Below are 22,118 nucleotides of genomic sequence, written 5' to 3' on the forward strand. Positions count from 1 at the left end.
TCGACACTGTCTCAAGCTGAAGATATCAAATTAAGAGCCTCAAGAACATTTATTTTTGCCTTAGAAGCATCCTGAAAATCACCAGAACCAAGAAACATTAGAGATTTTCTAACCAGTTGCTTCCGGTAACTCTCTTTAAATGATCGGATAATTCCTAAATCCAGTGGTTGAAGTTTGCTCGTACAGTTAGCTCGAAAAAACTCTATTCGCACGTTTTTCAATTTAAGGTTTAAATGAGCAGTGCATTGGTCGAGGAATAAAATTATGTTGTGCTTTTGAAAACTCATTTTCTTATCCAGTTTTCGAAGAAAATTTTCGAATAATGCTTGCATCATCCATGCTTTTTTGCTTGAAGCGTAATCGGTAGGAAAACTCATGATATTTTTGAAACACTGTGGTTTCTCTGCTCTACCGATCACTAGAGGCGTTAACTTTTGGCTTCCATCGGCATTTGCACAGAGCAAAACAGTCAAGCGCATTTTTGAAAGCTTTCCTCCATGGCAATTTTCACCTTTAATTGTCAAAGTCTTGTTTGGCAATAGGTTGAAAAACAATCCCGTCTCGTCCGCATTAAATATGTCAATTGGATTATAGCCTTTTAATAAATTTGGCAGAGTTTCTTCTATCCACTGTTGCACAGTTGTCATATCCACACTATCGGATTCGCCACAGATAGATTTGAAGCATAAATTGTTCCTTTTTTTTTAATCGATCGATCCAGCCATTTGATGCACTGAAGCCTTGGAGTTTAAGCCTTCCAGCAATTTCAAGGGCCTTTTCTCTCAGGATGGATCCATTTATAGGAATCTTTGGTGCTCTGGCTTCCTTGAACCAGTTCATTAAAAATTTTTCTCTTCTTGGCATATTTTCCGAGTTTCTCAGTGTTTAGTTCTACTGAAGCTTCTTGCTTTAAAATCGTTTGCAAAGTTGAGTAAGCAATACCCAAAGATTTAGCAAGATCAACTTTAGTGCCATGAAATTCTTTAGCTTTTTTGACGATTCCAGCCTTTTCGGCCAAAGAAAAGCATTTTCGTTTCGACATCTTCTTTCCAGAAAAGAACACGATGACTGAGGTTTCGAAAATGAGAAAAAATGCTATAGCTTTCAAACTCAAACAAAACCGACTGGAAATCTCATTTGGTATGCTAGCACGGAAAAAAGGGTGAAACCATTTCTCATGGGGGAGTATTGAAGAAACGACCACACCTCTCTATTCAAAGTGACTTATCCTCGTATCGCAAATAAACAACGTCAGTAAGACGTCTGGAGTACATGTGAAACTCGATCATTATTGACAGTTGTCTCTCTAATTTCCCCTCTTTCTCTTTTGTTGATAGGCAGCGGGGAGAAGAGTAGGCGTAGATGTAATACTTCCATCACTTGTGGTTCCAGTGAATTGTGTCTTCCCCTACCCTTCCGATAGTGACAGAGAGGAAACTTCACCCCCCCCCCTATTGACAAATGGACAAAACGGAACAGAAAGAATGCAAGAATTGCTCCATACAGCTGAAAAACAAGTTTCTCTTTTTCAAAAAACTAGAAAAAGTTTGTGTGAGAATTATAGAATAAAACAATTATTTTGATCTGTTTGTAGAAAAACGCATCAAGCGGGATTTTCATAAAATGCGTAAAGCAAAATCCGAGATTTTTTAACATTATCGGTATAGGCAAATTTCTCGGATCAGCAGAAAATGACGTACGAAGCGGGATAATGTACAAAACGGACAACGTAAAATAGGGGTTCCACTGTATATATACACACACACACACATATATATATATATAATATATATATATATTGTACATATATACAGTCGGACCTCTATTTAACAAAGTTGCAAAATCCCGATAATAAGTTCATTAAATAGAAATCACCTTTTGAAATACTTAACACAAAACAGGCCTTAAAATCATAAAAACTAGCCATAATTAAAATAGCAATTGATACACCTTTATCTTGTAAACTAGTATCTACCATTTATTTTATAAATCTCAGCCATAAAAGAAATCTGCATAAGAATAGAGCAAAACATTATCCAGCGTTACACTATCATGCTGCATACTTTTTCAACTAAAAAAAGCTAAATTTATGTATAAAATTATAGCTGCATTTATTTGCTGTATAAAATTATAACTGTAAAGTAATTTTAAACATACATTATAAGATGCATTCTTAAGTTTAATTGCTACTGATAAAATTCGTTAAATTTGTCGGAGTTTCTTATTTGAAATGCAAACAAAAAAGGGAAAGGGATTTTACTGCTCTAAAAGTTAAGTGGCTTCAAAAATTAATTCAAGGTCATTTCCATGCGTTAACAAGTTTGTGTTCTGAAATATTTTGAGAAATAGGAAAAGTGGATCTCAAAGAAAAATTCGTTAAATAGAAAATTCACTTTGCTATTTGGAAGTTACTTCACGAAGAAAGTTCCAAAATGTTCTTGGTTCCTTTAAAAAATTCGCATAATAGAGAAATTCGTAAAATGGAAGTTTGTTAAATAGAAGTTCGACTGCATATATATAGTTTTTAAAAAAATGTATATTAAAAAATTTTACAAAAACTATTCAAATGATTTCGTTCAACAAAAATTAATAGATACTTATTTAAAACTATTTTTTGCCTTGAATTATCTTTGGATAAATGAATTTTGATTTACTTAGCATACATTCTAAATAGTTTCAATTCTAAATTACAAGATTTTCACATAATCTAACCTTAAATATGCTAACTAAATTTTACACTTAACTTTTCTTGAATAATATCGATTTTAATGTATCGATATTGTATTGAGTTATTTCTGGCCAGAACAAAAAGCAAGCTTATTGCAGAACCCTTATATAAAACTCGCTATAAGGCGTTTTGAACATGCATTTGATGATAATGAACAAATGCTGAGATTCAATAAACTGAACCCATTTGAAATTATTTGCATTTTATATGCATCTTTTTCTCACTTAGTGATTGGAATCTGAACTTATTTTTATTGCAGATTTCTTTTTCCCATGTTACATATAATGTATAATATACCAAATTTCATCAACATCCTTCAACCAGAACAGACTTGATGATGGAATAAATAGGGTAATTTTTATTATAATCACCTTGTATAATAATTCTGGTAAGTCTAGCTAAATTTCTTCTATAATTGCAGTTCCAATAATATATTGAAATATGAATACCTAAATCATGAACAAAAATATGAAGGGGAAAGAAATCAAGGCTTACGAAGAAGTCCCTGTTTGACTGTAAGTTGGCTCTTTAGATGACAAAACCTGTTCCAGAATAGTCTGTTTGACAGAAGAATTGCATTTTTTTACAATTCGCATATCAATTCCATAGTTTTCAGTCGCATTGGCAACCATAGATTCCACGGTAGGCAACTGTTCCCCAGACAAAAATGAAGACCTTTCTTCATTCGCCATTAGAGCTGCAGCCACTCCACTTTTGGCAATGGACAATGCAATGGATGCCATTTGAAGAAAATGACGGCAAAGTAAAGAGTGTGATTGATAATCTGTGAATGTAAACTTCAATCAGAATTTTTTTAATACATAAGACAGTAAAATGAAACTGGAATTTTAAGTAGCAATGACTATGTTTAAAAAATCTATGCCAGCTAACATTATGTAAGATAATACAAATTTAGTAAAATTTAAACTTCATTCTCTAATGGAGAAAAAAAATAATTCCATAACTTATACAAGAGGGAAAAAAAGACCAATTTATTATGAACATGTAAATTCAAAATTCAATCATTATAATAATATAGTCATTTATTAGATTATATTTGATTAGATTTAAATTATTAAGGTATGAATTATGTTTTCTGTAATGTTATGCCTAAAAAACAAAAGTATTAAGCATTTGAAGAAACATCACAATTTTAAGAGAAATGATGTTTAATAAAGTAAAGAGTTAAAATTGCTTTCATTGAAGGCTTTTTAAATATATAATCAGATGATGTTAAATACAGATTAAGCCCTCCTGCAATATTCTTATCAACAAAATAAAACAATAGCCATATAAAAAATTTTTGAGAGGACATGTGTCTACCCAATGGCAAAACAATTATACTCTAAAAATTTCCATGTGTCAAGAAAGTAAAAGTAATTTAACTTTCAAAAACACAATTATTCAATTCAAGTTAACTCAACTTTGTGATCAAGTTTCTATCTGGGGGGGAGGGGGGCATTTTCAAACATTTCACAAAATTTCTTTTACAAAAACAGACTCTTCACAAATTTTATTACTTCAAAAATGGACACTTCCCAAAATCGAATACCTGTGAGTTTTTCGTTTCTGTAACCAAAACGAACTGCTCATTGGATGAGAGGCAAGAAAGAGTAAGGCAAAGCAGTTTAAAAGCAATAACATATTGAGAGGTCAAAAACTGGGCAATGCATGAATAAAATCATTCAATGATTTCTCTCTTCCTTACTTCTATTTGAAAGTCCTTCATAAAAAGTGCTAGAGTATTTAATTCTCTATACGATCTTGATATTTTCATACAGTTGTTTGTCCAATTTGGTGGAGGAGGGTTCTTTTGAAGCGGTTTTTATTTTTCTGAAGTTACGAAAACAATTTTCGATCATGTACAGATTTTAAATTATAAGTGGACTTTTAAACTTTCTGTTACAAATTCTTGAAAATGAAGTAATGGCGACAAATAAAGTTAGTTTTCTACCAACATTGCAAATTTTTATATTTTTCTCAAAAATAAAATAATTCAAAAAAATAAAAATTAAATTTCTCAAAAATAAAACCCTAAAGCAAAAGCCTAGAGCAATGTCCTGGTGATACAGTATATTGCTCAGTTCAATAAATAAACAAAAATATTTTTAATAAATAAACAAAAATAATTTAGTCAAATTACAATTAATAATAAATGCTAAAAATATTTTTTTTAATCATTAATTTTTCTTACACATACACACATCAGATGCTAATTAAAATTGTACTGAGCCCTAATGAGCTTATTCACACAAATATTATATTCTTTACATTTTTATTCACTTGTATTATGCATTTCACTTCGGTGCAACCTCAAGGACCAGACGGCGCTTATCAGGCTTAACAGCGGCCACCTTAAGCCTCTTTCCTTCAAGGGTAGTATTAAAATCTTCCCAAACTGCCCCAGGTGCCACAACATGCAGGCTTCTCCCCAACATATTCTGAACTGTCTAGGACAGCTCAAGAGGGACATACTAAATAACCCACTTTTGGTGGCCGACTTCCTCCGAGGCATGAATTTCATGGACATTGTTTAGCCCTGCTAATTTCGGGGATAAGGAAGAAGAAGATGCATTTGATATCTTTTTATTACTATGCATTTGATATCTAAATTTAGTTTTCCTTGAGTTCATAACAATGAACACCCTCTCGCAGTCAACAACAATGTAAGAGCACGACTTGCAGCTGAGGGCATACTATTGAATACAGTTGCTGTAAATAATTTCTCTTACGGAAATCAACAGTCTAAATTCTTTCAGAGCCCTCACTATTTGACAAATATGATTGTTTGCTTCATCGCTAAATGAGGCATTTTGAGGTGATATAACACAATGATGAGCTGCAGTAAGAACCTACTTCCTTTAAAATTTTAATGAAAATCTTTGAGATTCCAGATAGTGCAGTGAAACAGAACTTTATTCATAATGCCTATTATTCATAGATTAGTAGTACTTTTACCAATGCTCTTTAAAACGAACAATGCAAAACAACTCTCTAATTTGTGGTTAATAATTCATTGCAATTAGTACATAATTTTCTTTGTCTTAATACTGATTTATACTTAAACTAAAAGTATTGATAAAGGTATAAAATGTTTCCCACAGATCAATAATAGGTACATTCAGATATTTTCATTAATATTCATAGGAAAAAATGATAGAACACATAAAAAAGTTTTATTCAAGCATGTATTTTGTAGAATAACATTCTTGCCACAATCCAAACAGAGCAAAACAAAATTTATGCATTTGCATAAATTTTGAGATCTTTTGAACTTTAATACCTATGCAGTATGTCATTATCCAAACTAGAAATAAATGAACTAAAAGAAATATGATTATGAATAGCTCATACATAAATAGTGATTAAAGCATATGAGTTAATATACCAATTAATTGAGCATTAACTGTGGAGGTACGATCTTTAAGAAAAATAATTAAACACTCTTTTCATAATATAATATAATTTATAGTATAATTTATATAATAAACAGTTTGAATAATAATAAATAAAGCGTAATTGAACAAGCAACGATGATAGGAAAAGCAGATTGTTAATATAAGTATAAATACAAAATTAGAAGAAGAATAAAAAAAACAAAAGAAAACATTAGTTTTTGTGTTTCATGTTGCTAAGGGATACCGGACAGACAGCGTTGAGTTGTAGTAGGCAGGTAACCACATTAACTATACTTCATAAAAGCAGTTTTAAAAAAAGTGCTTGTTATTTCTAATCAAATAGTCAATAAAATACATCAAAAATTATTTTGTGAAGAAAAATAAAGCTTCTAGTTTTTACCATTGGTTCCACTAGATGTTGAAGGTTCAGATGACAAGTATGATGTTGAAGATTCACCATTTTTTTGTCTCTTGAATTTCATTTGTTCCATATGATACTTTTTTATCAATCTTTTCATCACTTCTTCCATGTATCTGAACACAAAATAAAACTATTGGCATCAAGTGCTTAATATAAAACCACTCATAAAAATATTTAAAAAAAAAACATTAATATAAGCATACAAAGCATACATACACATAAAGTTTTTAACAACATTTTTAATGACAAAGAACTCTACTGAAAACTACTATTAAAAACATATCAATACTATCAGCATATTAAATAAAATTTATCCAACCAAATAAACAACTTGATAAAGAGACTAGGATAATTTGATTAGAAGAGCAATAGTTGAAGTTTAACTATCAGTTCACAGTTTTCTACTAGGTTGCTGTATAAAAAAATTTTTTAAATCCTTACCTATATATTTTTTTTTATTTTGATAGTATGATTGAGAGAAACTAAGGTTTCATTAAATTAACAGGGTGGCCACTCAAAACAGATTTCAAATTTCCCTGATTTTTCCAGGTAAAAATCTTAAAATTTCCAGGTTTGTGTTTTTTTCCTTTTTTCTTATAAAGTGTAGGATGTGTACAAGAAAAGTGTCTGTATTATAAAATATCTTATTCAAAATGTCATTTTTTTAAACATATCTTGAAAAAAGAAAATTTTTTTTAACAAGATATTTTTTTATTATTTTTTAATGTTCTGGTACAACATTAATTTTAAGAAAATTAAGACGTGGAGAAAATAATATGTTTAGCTTGCAGAATATATTGTTTTTGTTCTGGTACAACATTAATTTTAAGAAAATTAAGACGTGGAGAAAATAATATGTTTAGCTTGCAGAATATATTGTTTTTATTGAATTTAATGTGTTACTTTAAGTAGTATTTGCTCAAAGTGTACCTACAAAATGACAAAATCAGAATAACCAATAAAACCTTGGATAAGTATTCTTGAATATTTTTTCATTAAGGAAACGAAAACCGTTTCAGGTGATTATATATCAATAATTTTTAATAATTACAGTGGCTCCCAAAAGTGCTCACTCACTTATAACTTATATTGAAATAGGAAATAAAAATTCAATAATTAAAATGAATATTTCACAATGGGTATTTGATAATAAGATGTATAATCTATTCTTAGCAAAACTGCACGGAATATTTTAAAAACAAAGCAAAAGTTAATTTTTTAATCAAATAGTAACAAAAATGTTACCCCACGAAAGTCATCGCACATTTAAATGTTTTGGATCTCAGAATTAAAATTATCGTCAATTGCTTTTTTTATTTAATTATTTTTCATTTAATTTTTTATTTCTTTATTAGCAATTTAGTATCAAACATATAATAGCAAAATTATATTTTAATTTTTGCTTGCTAACTTCGTAATATTTTACTTTATCATTTAAAAATAACTTGTGGTCGTAATAAAATAGACTAAATTTGATTATTTGTCTTCATAAGAGGTAAATCAGTAATGAATATGTTAAATTAGTTTACTGTATTCAATTGAGCAGTGCAATATGTGATAAAATGCATAAAAGAAGAACTTCATATCAGAGATTAAAATTATAAATTTTGTGGAAAAATTCATAAATTTGCAATTGAGTGTTGTAAAAGTTTCTGCAAAAATTTAAAAAAAAATATTCTGCACGAATTTCACCTGACAAAAAAAAAACTAGTTACATGTATTTTCAACCTTTAAAAGCTATTGTAGATGTTAAAGGAAACTCCACTAAATGTTAATTTAACGAAAAATTAGATTTACTAATAGACTGAGTTTTTTCTTTAAAAGTGTATAATGACTTTTGTGGGATAAAGTTTTTGTCACTTTTTGATGATTGATTCCTCAAAAATAAACTTTTCCTTTGTTTTTAAAATATTTCATATTGTCATTTGAAATATTTCAGTTTTGTTAAGATTAGAACACATTTTTTATCATAAAATATACATTCTGAAACATTCATTTTAATTAATGGATAGTCTTATTTCATTGAAAGTCATAAGTGTATCAACACTTTTGTGAATCATTGTAATTACATTTCAATATAAAGCTGTACTGTATACTGCATTATACTGTATTTCATCTTACCAGTGCTTTTCATAAAATTCACTGATCACATTTTCCTTAAACCAATATCTCAAGTCAAATTTTTAAATAATGGTATTTTGAAATAGCATTTTTATTTTAAGAGATTCAGTATAAAAAAATAAATGACAGAAATGTAAAATTGTCTAATTTTTAGTTCTATACTCTATAGAAGAAAAAAAATAGATAAAATTCCTTAAAATTTATACTTTTTTGATTTTTTTTTCTCATTTGAAATTAAAACATTTAAAGAATTCCAATCTAAACACACAGTTTTTTACTTTAGCATAGTTAATTGTTTTTGTTTGAACAACTGGAATCTTGTACAGTGCAGTACTAAAACACTAAGTTTCGTTTTCCTTCTCCTGACTAAACACATATGAATAAAAAAAATTATATATTATGTATATACATCATTTAATATGTTTCCTATATATTCCTTAATCATTGTCAGCTTTTTTTGGTAAAAAGAGGAATAGTTTTGAAATATCATCTCTGGAATGAAAGCAACATTTACAAACTTTCGATATTGTGATAACTATACAATTCGAATTTTGAATAAAAAAACTAACATTTACCAACAAAACTGTAAAATATGATATTAATATATAGTTAGTTCTAAAAAAAACTTTTTTCAAAATAAAAATATACTATAAAAGGTTAAAATGAAATAGAAAAAATTAGCATTAAGAATTGTAACAATTTGTCGACAAACATTGCTGTTAGTGATGAGGGGAAATGCGTGATTGGTTGGTTTGCTGAGAAAAAATAATTTACAGATTTCTTTGAATGGGAGTTCAAAAGCTTTCAGAAAAAGAGTGCAATATAAAATCTGTTAATATAACCAACTAATTTTTAGAGAATTTAATAAAGTTAAAAACACAAAAACATTTTGACTCATTTTGTCAAAATAGAAATAAATTACCACTCTCAATTGCAAACAAACTTGAATCATTGTGCGAACACGGACAGAATTTAAAAACCGAATCCTAACCCCGTCTTCCACATACACCATAATTTTTGCCTTTCCTAAATTGCACAGTCCCATAGTCTGCATAGAGATCAAAGGTTTCTACATTTGCTTAGCAACCATGGGAGAATTTTATGTTGTATTCTAGTTTAACAGGGTTATAATGGAGCAAATATTGATGAAAGCAAAGTAAGTTGATGATATTTTAACTGTTTGGAGATACATTTCCGTCTAAAAAATGTGGGTATAATGGATGAAACAATTTAAATTAAGAAAATTAGCAAATAATTTAAATTAGAGAAATTTAAAAAAATATATAAGAAAAAATTTCCAGCTTTTCTATAAATTTCCAAGTTTTTATCCATATTTCCCTGATTTTTCTAGGTTTTTTCCAGTATAAAAAAAATTCCCTCATAATTCCAGGTTTTCTAGATGGGTGGCCACCCTGATTAAGTATTACCAAATTTTACATACTTTAAATTTTTTTATACTTTCAACAAATTTGTAGAGACCTGTTGGTTTATTTCTTTCATCACAATTTAATTGAGTTTTAGTACAAAACATTTAAGTATATAGAAAAAGGATAAAATTTTATTTGAATATATTTTAAAATTTTTAAATGTTCTTTTAAAATAAAACATAAATTAAAGAAATAAAAAAGATCTAATTTTGCAAAAAATTTATAAAAAAATACCAATCACCACTGTTTTAAAAAAAAAAAAGCTAATCAAAATTTTACACGAACTCTAAACTAAAGCTGTATAATTTAATCACCAAGTGCCATAATTTATCTTATTTTAGACAAAATGAAACATTTTAATTCTAATAAAAGCTAGAAGAAGTTTGCAAAAATGTGCGAATTATATAACATTTTTCTAAAAAAATGCTTCTTTTTCTCTTTATACAAATATATTATCCTTTTAAAATGAATAAACCGTCAAAATAGGGGTGCACAACCTGCAGCCCGCTGACTACTGAAGTGCGGCCCACGAGAGCTTGTAAACACAATAAAAAATAAAAAATTTTAAAAATTTTTAATCACAGTTTTGAGACATCACGTTTTGACAAGATCAATTTTAACAGATTCAACAGTAAATGTATGTTTAACGTCCTTTCTTTAAGTCGATTTTATGGTAAATATAAATGATTTTTTGTTAAATAGTTTTTTCAACGTGATTTCAAAAATCACGAATTTTAAATACGATATTATTACGACAAGCGAGTTTCAGATCCCCAATTTAAATAATAACTTTTTGTTGCAATTTATTTGTAATGATTTCATCGTAAATGTAAGTGTTTTTTTTTTTCACTATTTTATTCGGCAGTTATTGCTCTGCATTCCCCCGAACTTTAAAAAATTTTGATAATTTTAATACGACATGCGAATTTTAAATTGTGCATTTGACACTCCTTATTCGTGCTAAGTTTAGCTTAAATTTAAGTAAGTTTTTTTTTCTCCAATTACTGCTATACGCGGTTTTTTGGTACAGTTTTATCGTAGATCCTAGTTCTTTTTTCTTTGTTCTTCCGGCAACGAATAGGAATTGGTCGAAATTGTGATGAATTGTGATTTGGTCGAAAACCGAATATGCGGTAAATATTGTCGCCAGAATATAGCAACATATTTAAGCAGCATAGCAACACTGAAACCAAAATTTCAATGCTAGGAATAATATTTTATTAAACATAAATTAAACCTAAAAAATAAGGCGTATCAGGAACGCTTATGAAAATGCTGTGCTATCTTAAAGACTAAAGTTTATATACAAAAGCGAAATAGAGAAAATAAAAATCGATCTTAATACTTGAAAAAAAATTTTAAAGTTTAACATCTCAGATTTCCAATTACCAGAAAGAGCCAAAAAAAAAAAAAAATTCCAACAGAAATGCTCTTAAAAACTTCTGTGTTATAATAAAAACGTCTATAACAAAAGATTTTTTTTTAATAAAAAAGCTAGATAGAACCAAAAAACGTTCTTAATTCTTTAAATGAAATTCTTAAGCTGAAAATCACAATTTAAATTTCTCACATTGATATATTTTCAAAAGAAAAAAAATTGCTATAAAATAAAGATTATTAGTAACGTTCATTGAAAAAAAATGCTTTGTCCTAATTAGGACAAGGCTATAAATCGATGTCTAGCGACATATCGATTTAACACATATATCGGCCAGCCGATACAGCAACTTTCGTTTCAAGCGATGCATCAGAAATCTGATTTAAGCCGCATATCGATTTAACACATATATCGGCCAGCCGATACAGCAACTTTCGTTTCAAGCGATGCATCAGAAATCTGATTTAAGCCGCAGAGTAAAGACGACTAGCGCAAAACGATATCGATATAAGACGCGAAAGGATCTTCTTGCAACTGATACCGACTCGCGCTGTGGAAGACGATGTTCGATTCGTTATGTTGAAATGGCCTTGATTGATGAGTGGTAGAATCAGAACCATAGTTTTGAGAATATATATAGTGATCTCGCATGTTCATTTTCGCGCCTCATAGTTTTTTTCTTTCTTTGTCGCGACTTGATATCGTTTCTTGTAGATTATTTTCAGTGGGACTGACTTTGTGATCGCCTTCGTTACCTTGTTCTGAACGTAATCTATTATTGAAAAGAATATATAAATAAGTGTTTCTTAATTAATTAGGTAAATTTTATTTAAAAACAAAACTTTTTTTTTTATTTTTAAATGTGAAAATTAATTTTGATATTATATGTTTAAGTAATTTTTTACATTATTGAATTTATTACAATCGGAAATCTAGTTTAGGGTGCCCATAAAAAATTAAATTACAAAGTAATTAAATTTGTAGGGCTATTTCTTACTTTCTTTTAATTTATGAAGAACTTTTTGGATAAAACTTCCAATAATTTAATGGGTTTTTATTACTGATTTTAAATTTATAAATCCTTAGTTGTTTTTATTTTTATAAATAAAATTATAACAAAACGTGTTTTTCCTCTTTTGGATTTGGACATAGCCTATTAACTTTGCTTATTTCAAAATATTAGTAAGGTTTGCGACTTTTTTATTCTTTATTTTTTTATTTTTTAAATAATTTAGCACTTTGTTTTATTAAAGAGTATAATCGTGTTTCTCAATTTTCTTTCAATATTGTCAGTTAAATATACTATCGAATATCATAATTCTTTTGTTTTTATTTTTAAGAAGTTAAACCTTACTTTGTTTTTTCGTGCAGAATTCTGTAATTATTCAATTTAACTTAATTATTTCTGTGAAATAATAATGATAAAAAATAGAGTTGTTTTAAAAGCATTTTTTTTTAAACTTATTTAGCACTTTGTTTTAAGCATACAAATAATTTTTAACGAACTTATTTTTTAAATTTTCTTTCTATATTGTTAGGTAAATATATTGATAAATTTCAATTTTATTTATTTTTTTATTATTTATTTTGAAACTAAGAAATCCTTCGTTACTTGCGTGATCATTGTTAGAAAATATAACATTAATATCTTTCTTAAGCAAAACATACACATCCTCAAATTTATAAATTGATTTAAATCAATCTGAGTATGAAGTTTTGATAGAAATCCGACTTTCTGTGCCTTACAAGTAAATGAAATTCAAAAATACTATATCGCGATGCAAAACTGACGATGCATCACGATATAAAATTTCTTATATCGTCCAGTCCTAGTCCTAATAAAATTAAATGCCTATAAAAAGAAAAGTTAATTAAAAAGAAAAACAGAACAAAAAAAAAAAAATTGTTCTTGGTTCTGAAAACAAATTATTCTTGGCTCTGAAAACAAAACTTTAACACTAAAAATCAAAGTTTTCTATGTTACTGGTAATTTATATTACAGTACAGGGAAAAAGTGATGATAAATTAATAGTACGAGACCTTCTGTTAAAATGCTTCGTTATAATAAAAATAACAAAATTTTTAAAAAAATCCTTCTGAATTCTTAGAATTATAAGTATGGAAAAAATGACAAAATTGACTTGTCTGAATATAATTAAAAAAAAAAAAAAAAAAAGCAGAAGTGCAAAAACTTCTTGTTCAGTATTAAGTAATCGAGTTTCATTACTTCAAATTTCGTTTTTCAATTTGTCTTCTAGAAGATAAATTTGCAAGTCATGTGCAGAAACATGGATTTTTAAATTTAAGAAATTTGTGTAAAAACTATTTCTTATAATAAACGATACTATAATACAGTTGAAAATACGATTTTATATCATTCTTTATCATATCTGTACAAATTCCAAAAAAAAACTTAGAAAAATACTTTTATAAAAAATATTCTGCCGAATACTTGGTCGATTATTCTACCTACTGAATTTTTGACAAAAGGGCAAAATACTTGTTACATCCCAAATTTAAATGCAATGCTATTGCAACCTGGAAATTCATAAAATGGTGGAAGACGTGAATTTATAAACTGCACACTGTTTGTAGTTTTGATTTCAATTTTTTGTTGCTTAAGTGATCTTTTTCGATAGAAGAAAAGAAAACGTTTACTATATAAAAAAAATCTAATAATCAATAAAAAGAAATAATAAAGTACATTGCCAAATAAGTATTGAATTTTATTTTGAACTACGTATAACAGTTTTGTTTTTATTTTAGGCTTTTATTTAAAACTTTAAATTGTCTTCAATTAAAATATTTAATTTGAATTAATATTACTTAATTATGTATACTAAATTTTTCCTACTTTCATTCTGTGAGCATTGCAGTTTTTTTTATTAGAATTTATTTTTAAAATGAATTTTTATATTGCGTGATATGATAAAAAAATAAAAAAAATCTTGTTTATTTTTTCGATAAATCTATTTTTGATATGATAAAAATGGAAATTTTTTTTTTTATAAAAAGTATTTGTCTTTTTATTCTTAAATGAATTCTAATAATTGAACGCCTTTAATTTTCTACAAATATATTACTAAGTTTATTGATAAAAAAAAATTAGAACACTAATGTTTAAATAAATATTAGTACATTTACAGTTAACATGTCTAAATACGTGTGCATGTTGCCGAGATTGAGTCGAGAGTCAACAACTCATTAGAAGCCCTATCCAAGTACGCAGATGAACTCAAATTAAGTTTCAACCCAACCAAATCGATAACCACCTTCTTCACTACTAATAAGCGACTTTATAAATATGAACCATCCTTTATTCTCAAACACCAGAAGCTCTCCTACAAGAAACACCCAAAATATCTGGGATACATTCTCGATCCCGAATTTACAAGTAACTAACATATTGATTATATTGTCTCGAAGGCTAGGAAGCACCTAAATATTATTAAGTGTATCACTGGTAGAGATTGGGGAGCAGATGCAACTACTCTTAGGACTTCCTACCAGGCTCTTGTTAGACCAATTCTAAAATATGGCTATCCTGTCTACTGCTGTGCTTCTCAATCTAACTTAAACAAATTGGAAAAGGTTCAACTGAGCGCCGCTCGCATCATCACTTGATTGAAACGTAGCTGCCCTTCAGAGATCGTCCTTTACGAAGCAGATCTGCAACCTCTTAACTTCAGAAGGTAAGCTAATTTAGTGAAATATTTCAATAAACTTTCCAGTTTAGACCAAGGCAATTTAACTGCTATTTACCTAAATAATTGGACCTGCAATCAAAGGCTAATGAAAAAACAGTCCATTTAGTCATGTTAAATCACAACTGTTAATCGCTGAAAATATTGAACCTCTTTATCTTCATTGCAATCTCAGTACTTGCTTGGATCTTCCCAATGTTAGTTTCCATGAAAGCCTCCCTACCATGCTTGATAAGAAAGACTGTGTGCCTGACTTCCTCAGATAATTGTCCCTGGAAATCATCAATAAAATCCCTCCAAACGACATCAAAATATACTCTGATGGCAGTAAAATGGATAGACAGACTGGCAGTGGAGTGTTTATTGAAACACCTCGATAGAACTACACTGTTCATCAACGAAACCCCGATTTTTGTTCCGTCTTTCGAAGGGAACTAATTGCAATCGACAGGGGACTAGAGAAAATCTTGAGTGAAGGGCACCTTGGAAATACTTGGATATTATCTGACAGCCGTAGTTCAATTCAACACCTCAAAAATTGGGCACTCATTGGAGATAAAACCAGTTTTTCGATCTTACAAAAAGTAAAGCTCATTTCCCAGCAGCATGAGGTCCACTTTCAATGGACCCCGTCCCACGTCAATATCCACGGAAATGAGTTGGCTGACACTCTTGCAAAGAAGGGACTAGCCCATACAGTCCCCTCCACCTCAGAGCTTACATACCTTGAACTTTTCGCAAGGCAAAAGGCCCAGAACAAACAAAAGTGGCTGCTTCCACCTACTCACTACTGGTATAAGGCAAAAAGACCAGGACTCTCTCTATCTCTTCCTGGTGACGGGCAGACCAACACTTGCTTATCTCGACTGACCAGTGAACACCTGAAAAGTCTCGCATTTTCTGCTAATCGAAAGATCTTTCCTCTTTGCCCGAAATGCCAACAAAACCAGGCATCACCTGGAACTGTTTAGGGCTGGACTGAACGATACTCATTCCTCCCCCCTTTTAGTTTCGGACTTCCTTAATGTCAACGGATTTATAGATGGGAATTAGCAACAACAACAAATATGTGTGCGGCCCTTCATTAGTCAACCTGCTGTGCAAGTGGCCCTTCACACGAAAAGGTTGTACACTTCTACCTCAAAGCATTTTTTTTTATTTCTGTCTTTTATTGAACTTTAAGATGCTTCATTTCCTACAATGAAAATTTTTTTTTCTTTAATAAAATTTAATTAAAAGAGAAATTAGGTAAAATTTTTCAGCAATAATAATTAAGAGATTTGGATGTTTCGAAACATTTTATTTGGTTACTAATTAAATCACAGAAGTAATTCACACAAGTTGTAAAGCATTTAAAATTTAATTCTAAATTTGTCCATACAGAAAGTAAGAAGGTATATACTGATTATATTATTAAGAGTTGGATGCCTTTTACACAGCATAGGGTTTAACAAAGCTTTTTTTATGTTTATTTGGTGTTTGTATAAAATGTCAATATAAAAAAGATCAACAAAAAGAATTATTGAAAAAAAAGCTAAAAACACTGGCCTGTCAACTGTTACAAACATTTTCTTTCATCAACACTTTTTTTCTTCTCTTTGTTACAATATTTTAATTTTTAGAATAATTTTAAAAAGTAAATAATATGTAAATAAATTTTTTAAAAAAATCAATTCATCTAATTTTTTTTCAAAGATATTCATAAATTAGAAACACATATTCTAAACCATTTTAAAGACTTATTTATATGTTTTAAATCATTCCATGATATTTATGAATCAGATTTTTCATAATTAAGAAGAGAGGGAGAAAAAAAAATGCACATATGACTATACTAATAAAAAATTCACCTAATTCATCTTATATTGCTCTAAATACTATTTTTTAACAATAACATAACATACTTAGGAAAGAGGTTGTTTTCTAGGCTCTTTATACAATTTTCCAGGTTTTGCACCAAATAGCACAATTTTTCCCAAGATGTTGTCAAAAAGTCATTTTCTTTCAGAATTGCTGGTTTTTCAAGGGGTTCCCTATTAGAATTTTTTCATTGATTAATTTTATTCAATTTTACAGTAAACAAAAATAGCAAAGAATAATTAAGTAAAGTAAATTTTTCTCTGCTAACAAAGCAATGAACATCCTAAATTCAAAAAAAATTTTTTTTTTTTTTGATAAATGCATGATTGATAAAATACTAAAACAAACTATTTCCTCTGTTCAGCATAAATATATGAGCTGCTTATTTAAAAAGTGGTGTTAATCCAAAAAAAATTAAGATATTTTATAACTATATTATCTTTTTGTAATGAATTATTTATAAACAAATGAAGTTTATGCATAAATAGATGAACTGTTAATTATCGAAAAGTCAAAAAAATTTTTAAAATTACATGTTTAGAACTAAAAAATAATGAATTTTCACCACTTAGAAAATAAATTATTCACAATCTCCAATTAATTTAAAAGGGCAAAACTAAACATAAAAATATATCAATAAAAATCACTTAGTTTAAACTCACCTCTTTAAACAAATCATGCCAAGGCGTTCTTTCTCCTTTTGATATGCCACACATTGCAAATACATGATTTCATGTTTCAACCTTTCAAGCTTATCCTTGAATATTTTGGAATCATAAACCCAATCTTCTGTATCGGACAACAGATTGGTATTAATGTCTGGCAACTGGTCTGAAAAAAAAACAATATTATAAAGTGCCTAATTGCAAAAACATGTTTTCCGTTGAGAAGAATGACAAAAATAATACTAATTTTATGTTACTGTATATACAGGGTGGGTATAAAATATCGTCATTATTCTAGAAAAAACAGTGATCAAATTATGTTGACATCAATCATAGGACATTGAAAAATAAAATTTAGTAATTAAAATAATTTCTAAAAAATTAAAGATTTTAAAAGTGTTACCAAACTTAGATGTCAAAAGAAGGAGGTGGGGTATCAGACATACTTTCAAACACTGATGCTTAATTTTTACTGGTATTAAATCTTCTCTGCAGTATCTTTCAGAAAATGTAAAGTTTAATATTGTCCTCAATAACAGAGATACTGTGCACAATATTTTAGAATTTTAACAGATTTATTCTAACAAATACAATTCTGCAATCACCACATTAAAAAAGGTAGTTTAGTATAATACCTTTGTCTGTTTTTAAATCTTTTAAATACATCTTTATGTTCAGGCTGTTTACATTAAAAAAGTTTAAGCAAAAAATAAATGTAAGTTTTTAAAAATTGTATAGATATCCAAAATTACTAGACACATATGAAATTCATTTTTTTTATAAACTCAGTTAAAGTTTGAAACAATATCAATCGTTTTTTTCACAATCTAGAAACATGGAGAGGCCACCAACAGGGTGAGATTGAGAGTCATGACAAAGGTCTCACTATAGAGTGAAGTAATAAACCAAAGCTTTTATTTCCCACCTTTAAAGATATTGTGTTATCTTATGAGGAATACACTTTTATCAAACATTTATAAGAGGGAGAAAAAAAAATTTTTTTTATCTAAAATCCAAGATTCATTACTATTCTGCTTGTGAAGCAGAAATCAATTGAGCTTGAAATTAAAGACCCATATGGATCGGTAATGTTGTTGAAATACAAGTTTTTGGTTTGAATCCTCGAGGAAACAGAAAAAGATTGAAAAACAACTCAATGAACTGGCAAGACATGGAAAGCCACAATTAGTTTAAGATAGAGGCCTCCAATTAGGCATGATGGGTAATATATAGTAGGTACTGTTTTGCTAAATATAATTTATGCAACTCCTTTTTCATCAACTAAAATTATAGTAAGGCGAAAGCATCTAAATATTTGATTTTGCCAGTTTTATATAAAAACTATAACTTGAAAAAAAAATGACAGAAAACATTTTTATTTTAAAGAAAATATTTTACAGGATATTCTAATTAAGAATTTATGTTTCCATCACAAATCAATTTAGAAAAATTAAGTTTTAATGTCATGATCAGACATTTTCTAAATAAATCAATTAAGTTAGTGTACCTAGAGCCATTTTTAAATCCTCATAAGTTGATTGAACTTCATCTGACAAAGTTTGAGGATCAAGAATCTCAGGATCAGCTAAAAAGGAATCTTGCTTTCCTTGGCTTAGCAACAATTGCCTAACATCTTCATGAATCCTGGCTTTTGAGTCTTTAGATAAACCAGAAGAAGTAGATGGCTTTAAGGAGGCAAAAATTTTTAGTTATAGACAGGCATGAGATTGAAGTATTTAAAAAAAATTATTAGGAAACATTTAAAAAAAATTATAAGGATACATTTGAAAAAGAATTAAGGTACCCAGCTACAACTATTTTGCATAGTACAACTAATTTATTAAAAAAGAACATTTTTTTTTTGGTTTAAATGATGCTTTTTAGTGAAAAGTATCCAATTTAATGCCATATAATAATAATTTACACCAAGTTTAAACTTTTAATAAGAGCGTGGCAACTTTTTTTTATACAATTTTAGTAAAATTTTTTATTTAAAGGGGTAACAAAATGTTTGCTTTTTTATTCATTTCTTGAATATACAAATTTAATTTAATATGAAGTTTGCAAAAGTCATTACATGTAAATAAATTATATGTGTATATAAATGTATTATAATCATACAATAGTGTGTTTTAAAACTTCAGCAAAATAAAGAATTAAAAAAAATATTTTTTGAAAAATGTAATTCAATTATTATTTCATTTATCACTTTGTAAAATCACCCTCAGAAAATATGAAAGTTGGCAAGTTGAGTGAATCAGAGGGATACTAAATTTATATTATCCATTTATTAGTCATAATTTATTTTATTTATAATGATTGTTTTTATGGCAATAAATCCTTCTAAAATGTGTGGTTTTTCACTAACTTTCATTTCAACAATTAATGAGTTAAAAAATTAATGTCAAAATACATAAAAACAGACATGCATTCAAACAGACCATAATAATCAATATAAATTTCAACAATTAATTAATATAATTTAATAACATTATTTTTTTTAAAAATCTGCAGTTTTGTACAATTGTAATTTAATTTTTACACATTTAAGAAAGCACCAAGAGTTTTTTTTTAGGCAGTTCATAAAAAAGTAACAGAAAACAATAAATTAATATTCAAAACAATACCTTTTACCATAATAAACCAACTCCTAATATTTACCAAGTTTAAATAATGAAAATACTCAGGGAATGAAAAAAATTTATATTGATACCTGAGATGAACTTGTACTCCCATCACTTGTCCTTTCTAACAACAGTGAACGGAGAATAGATTCAACTCTATTTTGTTGCTGAGTGTTCATTTGTTCAGACTTTCCTTCCATTAAAGCATGCTCACAACTTTCAGTTTTAGCAGAAGTTTCGAGAGAAGCATTTTCTGACATAGCATCTTGAGATTCTGTCCTTTCTGATTTTAGGCAATTGTTAACAATGATTGATTTCCTTTCAAATGTTTCTTCAGAAAATGATTTTTTAGCTAACTCAACCATCACTTCATTCTGTTCCTTATTCTCATCACAACTCATTTCAGACTGATTGTTTACTGCAGTTCTATCAAAAATAGGAAAATCTTCAGAATTACAGTTTTGAGATGCTTTCTTAATATCTTCATTGCAGGTGGAACCAGCAGGTGTATAAGCTGGAGAAAAAAATTTGATTTTTAAAATTGCAGTTTACTTGTAGAACAAACATATGAGTTTGTTATACACTGAGATGAAAAGAAATTTTTATTATTGTGAGTGAGAGACACCATTTGAAAATTGTTATTTTAGATGCATAATAAAGAGACAGATTAAATATAATAAAATATACATATTATCAATTTAACTATAACAAAAAAAAAGGTCTTTCCACAATTGTCAAAAACTAACACAACTTTTATTTAAATGTAAGTAATTTTGTTATGTATAAATTAAAAATAATTTCAATCTCTTTTATATACAAAGACAAAGGTATGAAACAGGTATAAGACTTCAATAATTTAAACCTATTTTACACTGAAAATAATATATTGAATTTTAGACTAAGACAGAAATAAACACACATTCTCAATAAGCTCAAAATAAAATTTGAGTTAAATTTTTTTTTTTTTTTAAATGAAAACATAATTCAAATTATACACTATTTTACATTCGAATGAATAAAAAAATGCCCTCTATATAAGTTTTAGAAATTAAATTAAAAAAAAAAAGAAACAAAAAAAATTGCACTAAACTTTTTTTATTTTAAAATAAGACTTACTGAAATTAATAAAGTTCTGAAACTTATAAAGCATGTGAATAAAGCGCAAAGTAATGAGCAGAAATTTGTTCTCCATTTCTGTATACATACCTTCATTTATGCTTTACTTCAAGTTCTGCTTTAGTCAAGTTACTTTTTTTCTCTGTAACTATATGTATTAAGTGCATCTATTTCCCCCCCTTTTTCGTCAATCATTCATATACTACATTTATCTTTTATTTATTATTATTATTATGATTAATACATTTAGTTTTTAGAGAACAAGATCCTCTTGGTGATGAATAAGTTTTGCATATTTTGTTTATTATTTATAACAAAGTAATTGTTGTAAAAAAACTTTAAAATAAACACTCATTTTACATTAACTGAAAATAAACCCATATTTTAAATTATTGTTCACATAAAATTGAAAGAAGGACAGATATGATATTTCAACTTTCTTGGACAAGAGTTAAAGCGGCTGTGATGTACTTAGTCAACCGCATTTTAGACAGCATCCTTTACTGTCGGACAAACTGATTTTCCTCATAATATAGTATATGGAGACAATTTTAAACTGAGGGGAGAAACAGTTGCAAAATGATTTTTTTTATTGTTGAAGTAAACATAGATTATTGGTCTGAAATAGAATATACATAACTTAATAGTTAATTATGTTTTATAATTGTTTTCCATA

The 22,118-nt window shown here is 28.1% G+C and overlaps 1 protein-coding gene across 12 annotated transcripts in view; it reads right to left on the reverse strand.

The window, feature by feature from the left end:
• Nucleotides 1-22,118, reverse strand: part of LOC107453403 (uncharacterized) — a 119,768-nt gene that overhangs the window by 19,823 nt on the left and 77,827 nt on the right. For 10 of the 12 annotated variants that reach the window (XM_016070224.4, XM_016070231.4, XM_016070223.4 and 7 more), the window contains exons 7-12: nt 20,416-20,840; nt 19,210-19,387; nt 17,700-17,868; nt 17,082-17,210; nt 6,527-6,660; nt 3,224-3,512 (exon numbers count right to left, since the gene is read on the reverse strand). In XM_016070224.4, coding sequence (XP_015925710.2) covers nt 3,224-3,512; nt 6,527-6,660; nt 17,082-17,210; nt 17,700-17,868; nt 19,210-19,387; nt 20,416-20,840 — 1,324 coding nt within the window. The remainder of the gene's footprint in view (nt 1-3,223; nt 3,513-6,526; nt 6,661-17,081; nt 17,211-17,699; nt 17,869-19,209; nt 19,388-20,415; nt 20,841-22,118) is intronic. The other 2 variants (XM_071177050.2, XM_016070230.4) reach the window with 1 other exon arrangement.

This window comes from Parasteatoda tepidariorum, chromosome 2 (genome assembly GCF_982258835.1).
Source record: "Parasteatoda tepidariorum strain Cologne lab strain chromosome 2, Ptep-v5.0, whole genome shotgun sequence".
In the NCBI taxonomy this organism is placed as follows: Eukaryota; Metazoa; Arthropoda; class Arachnida; order Araneae; family Theridiidae; genus Parasteatoda; species Parasteatoda tepidariorum.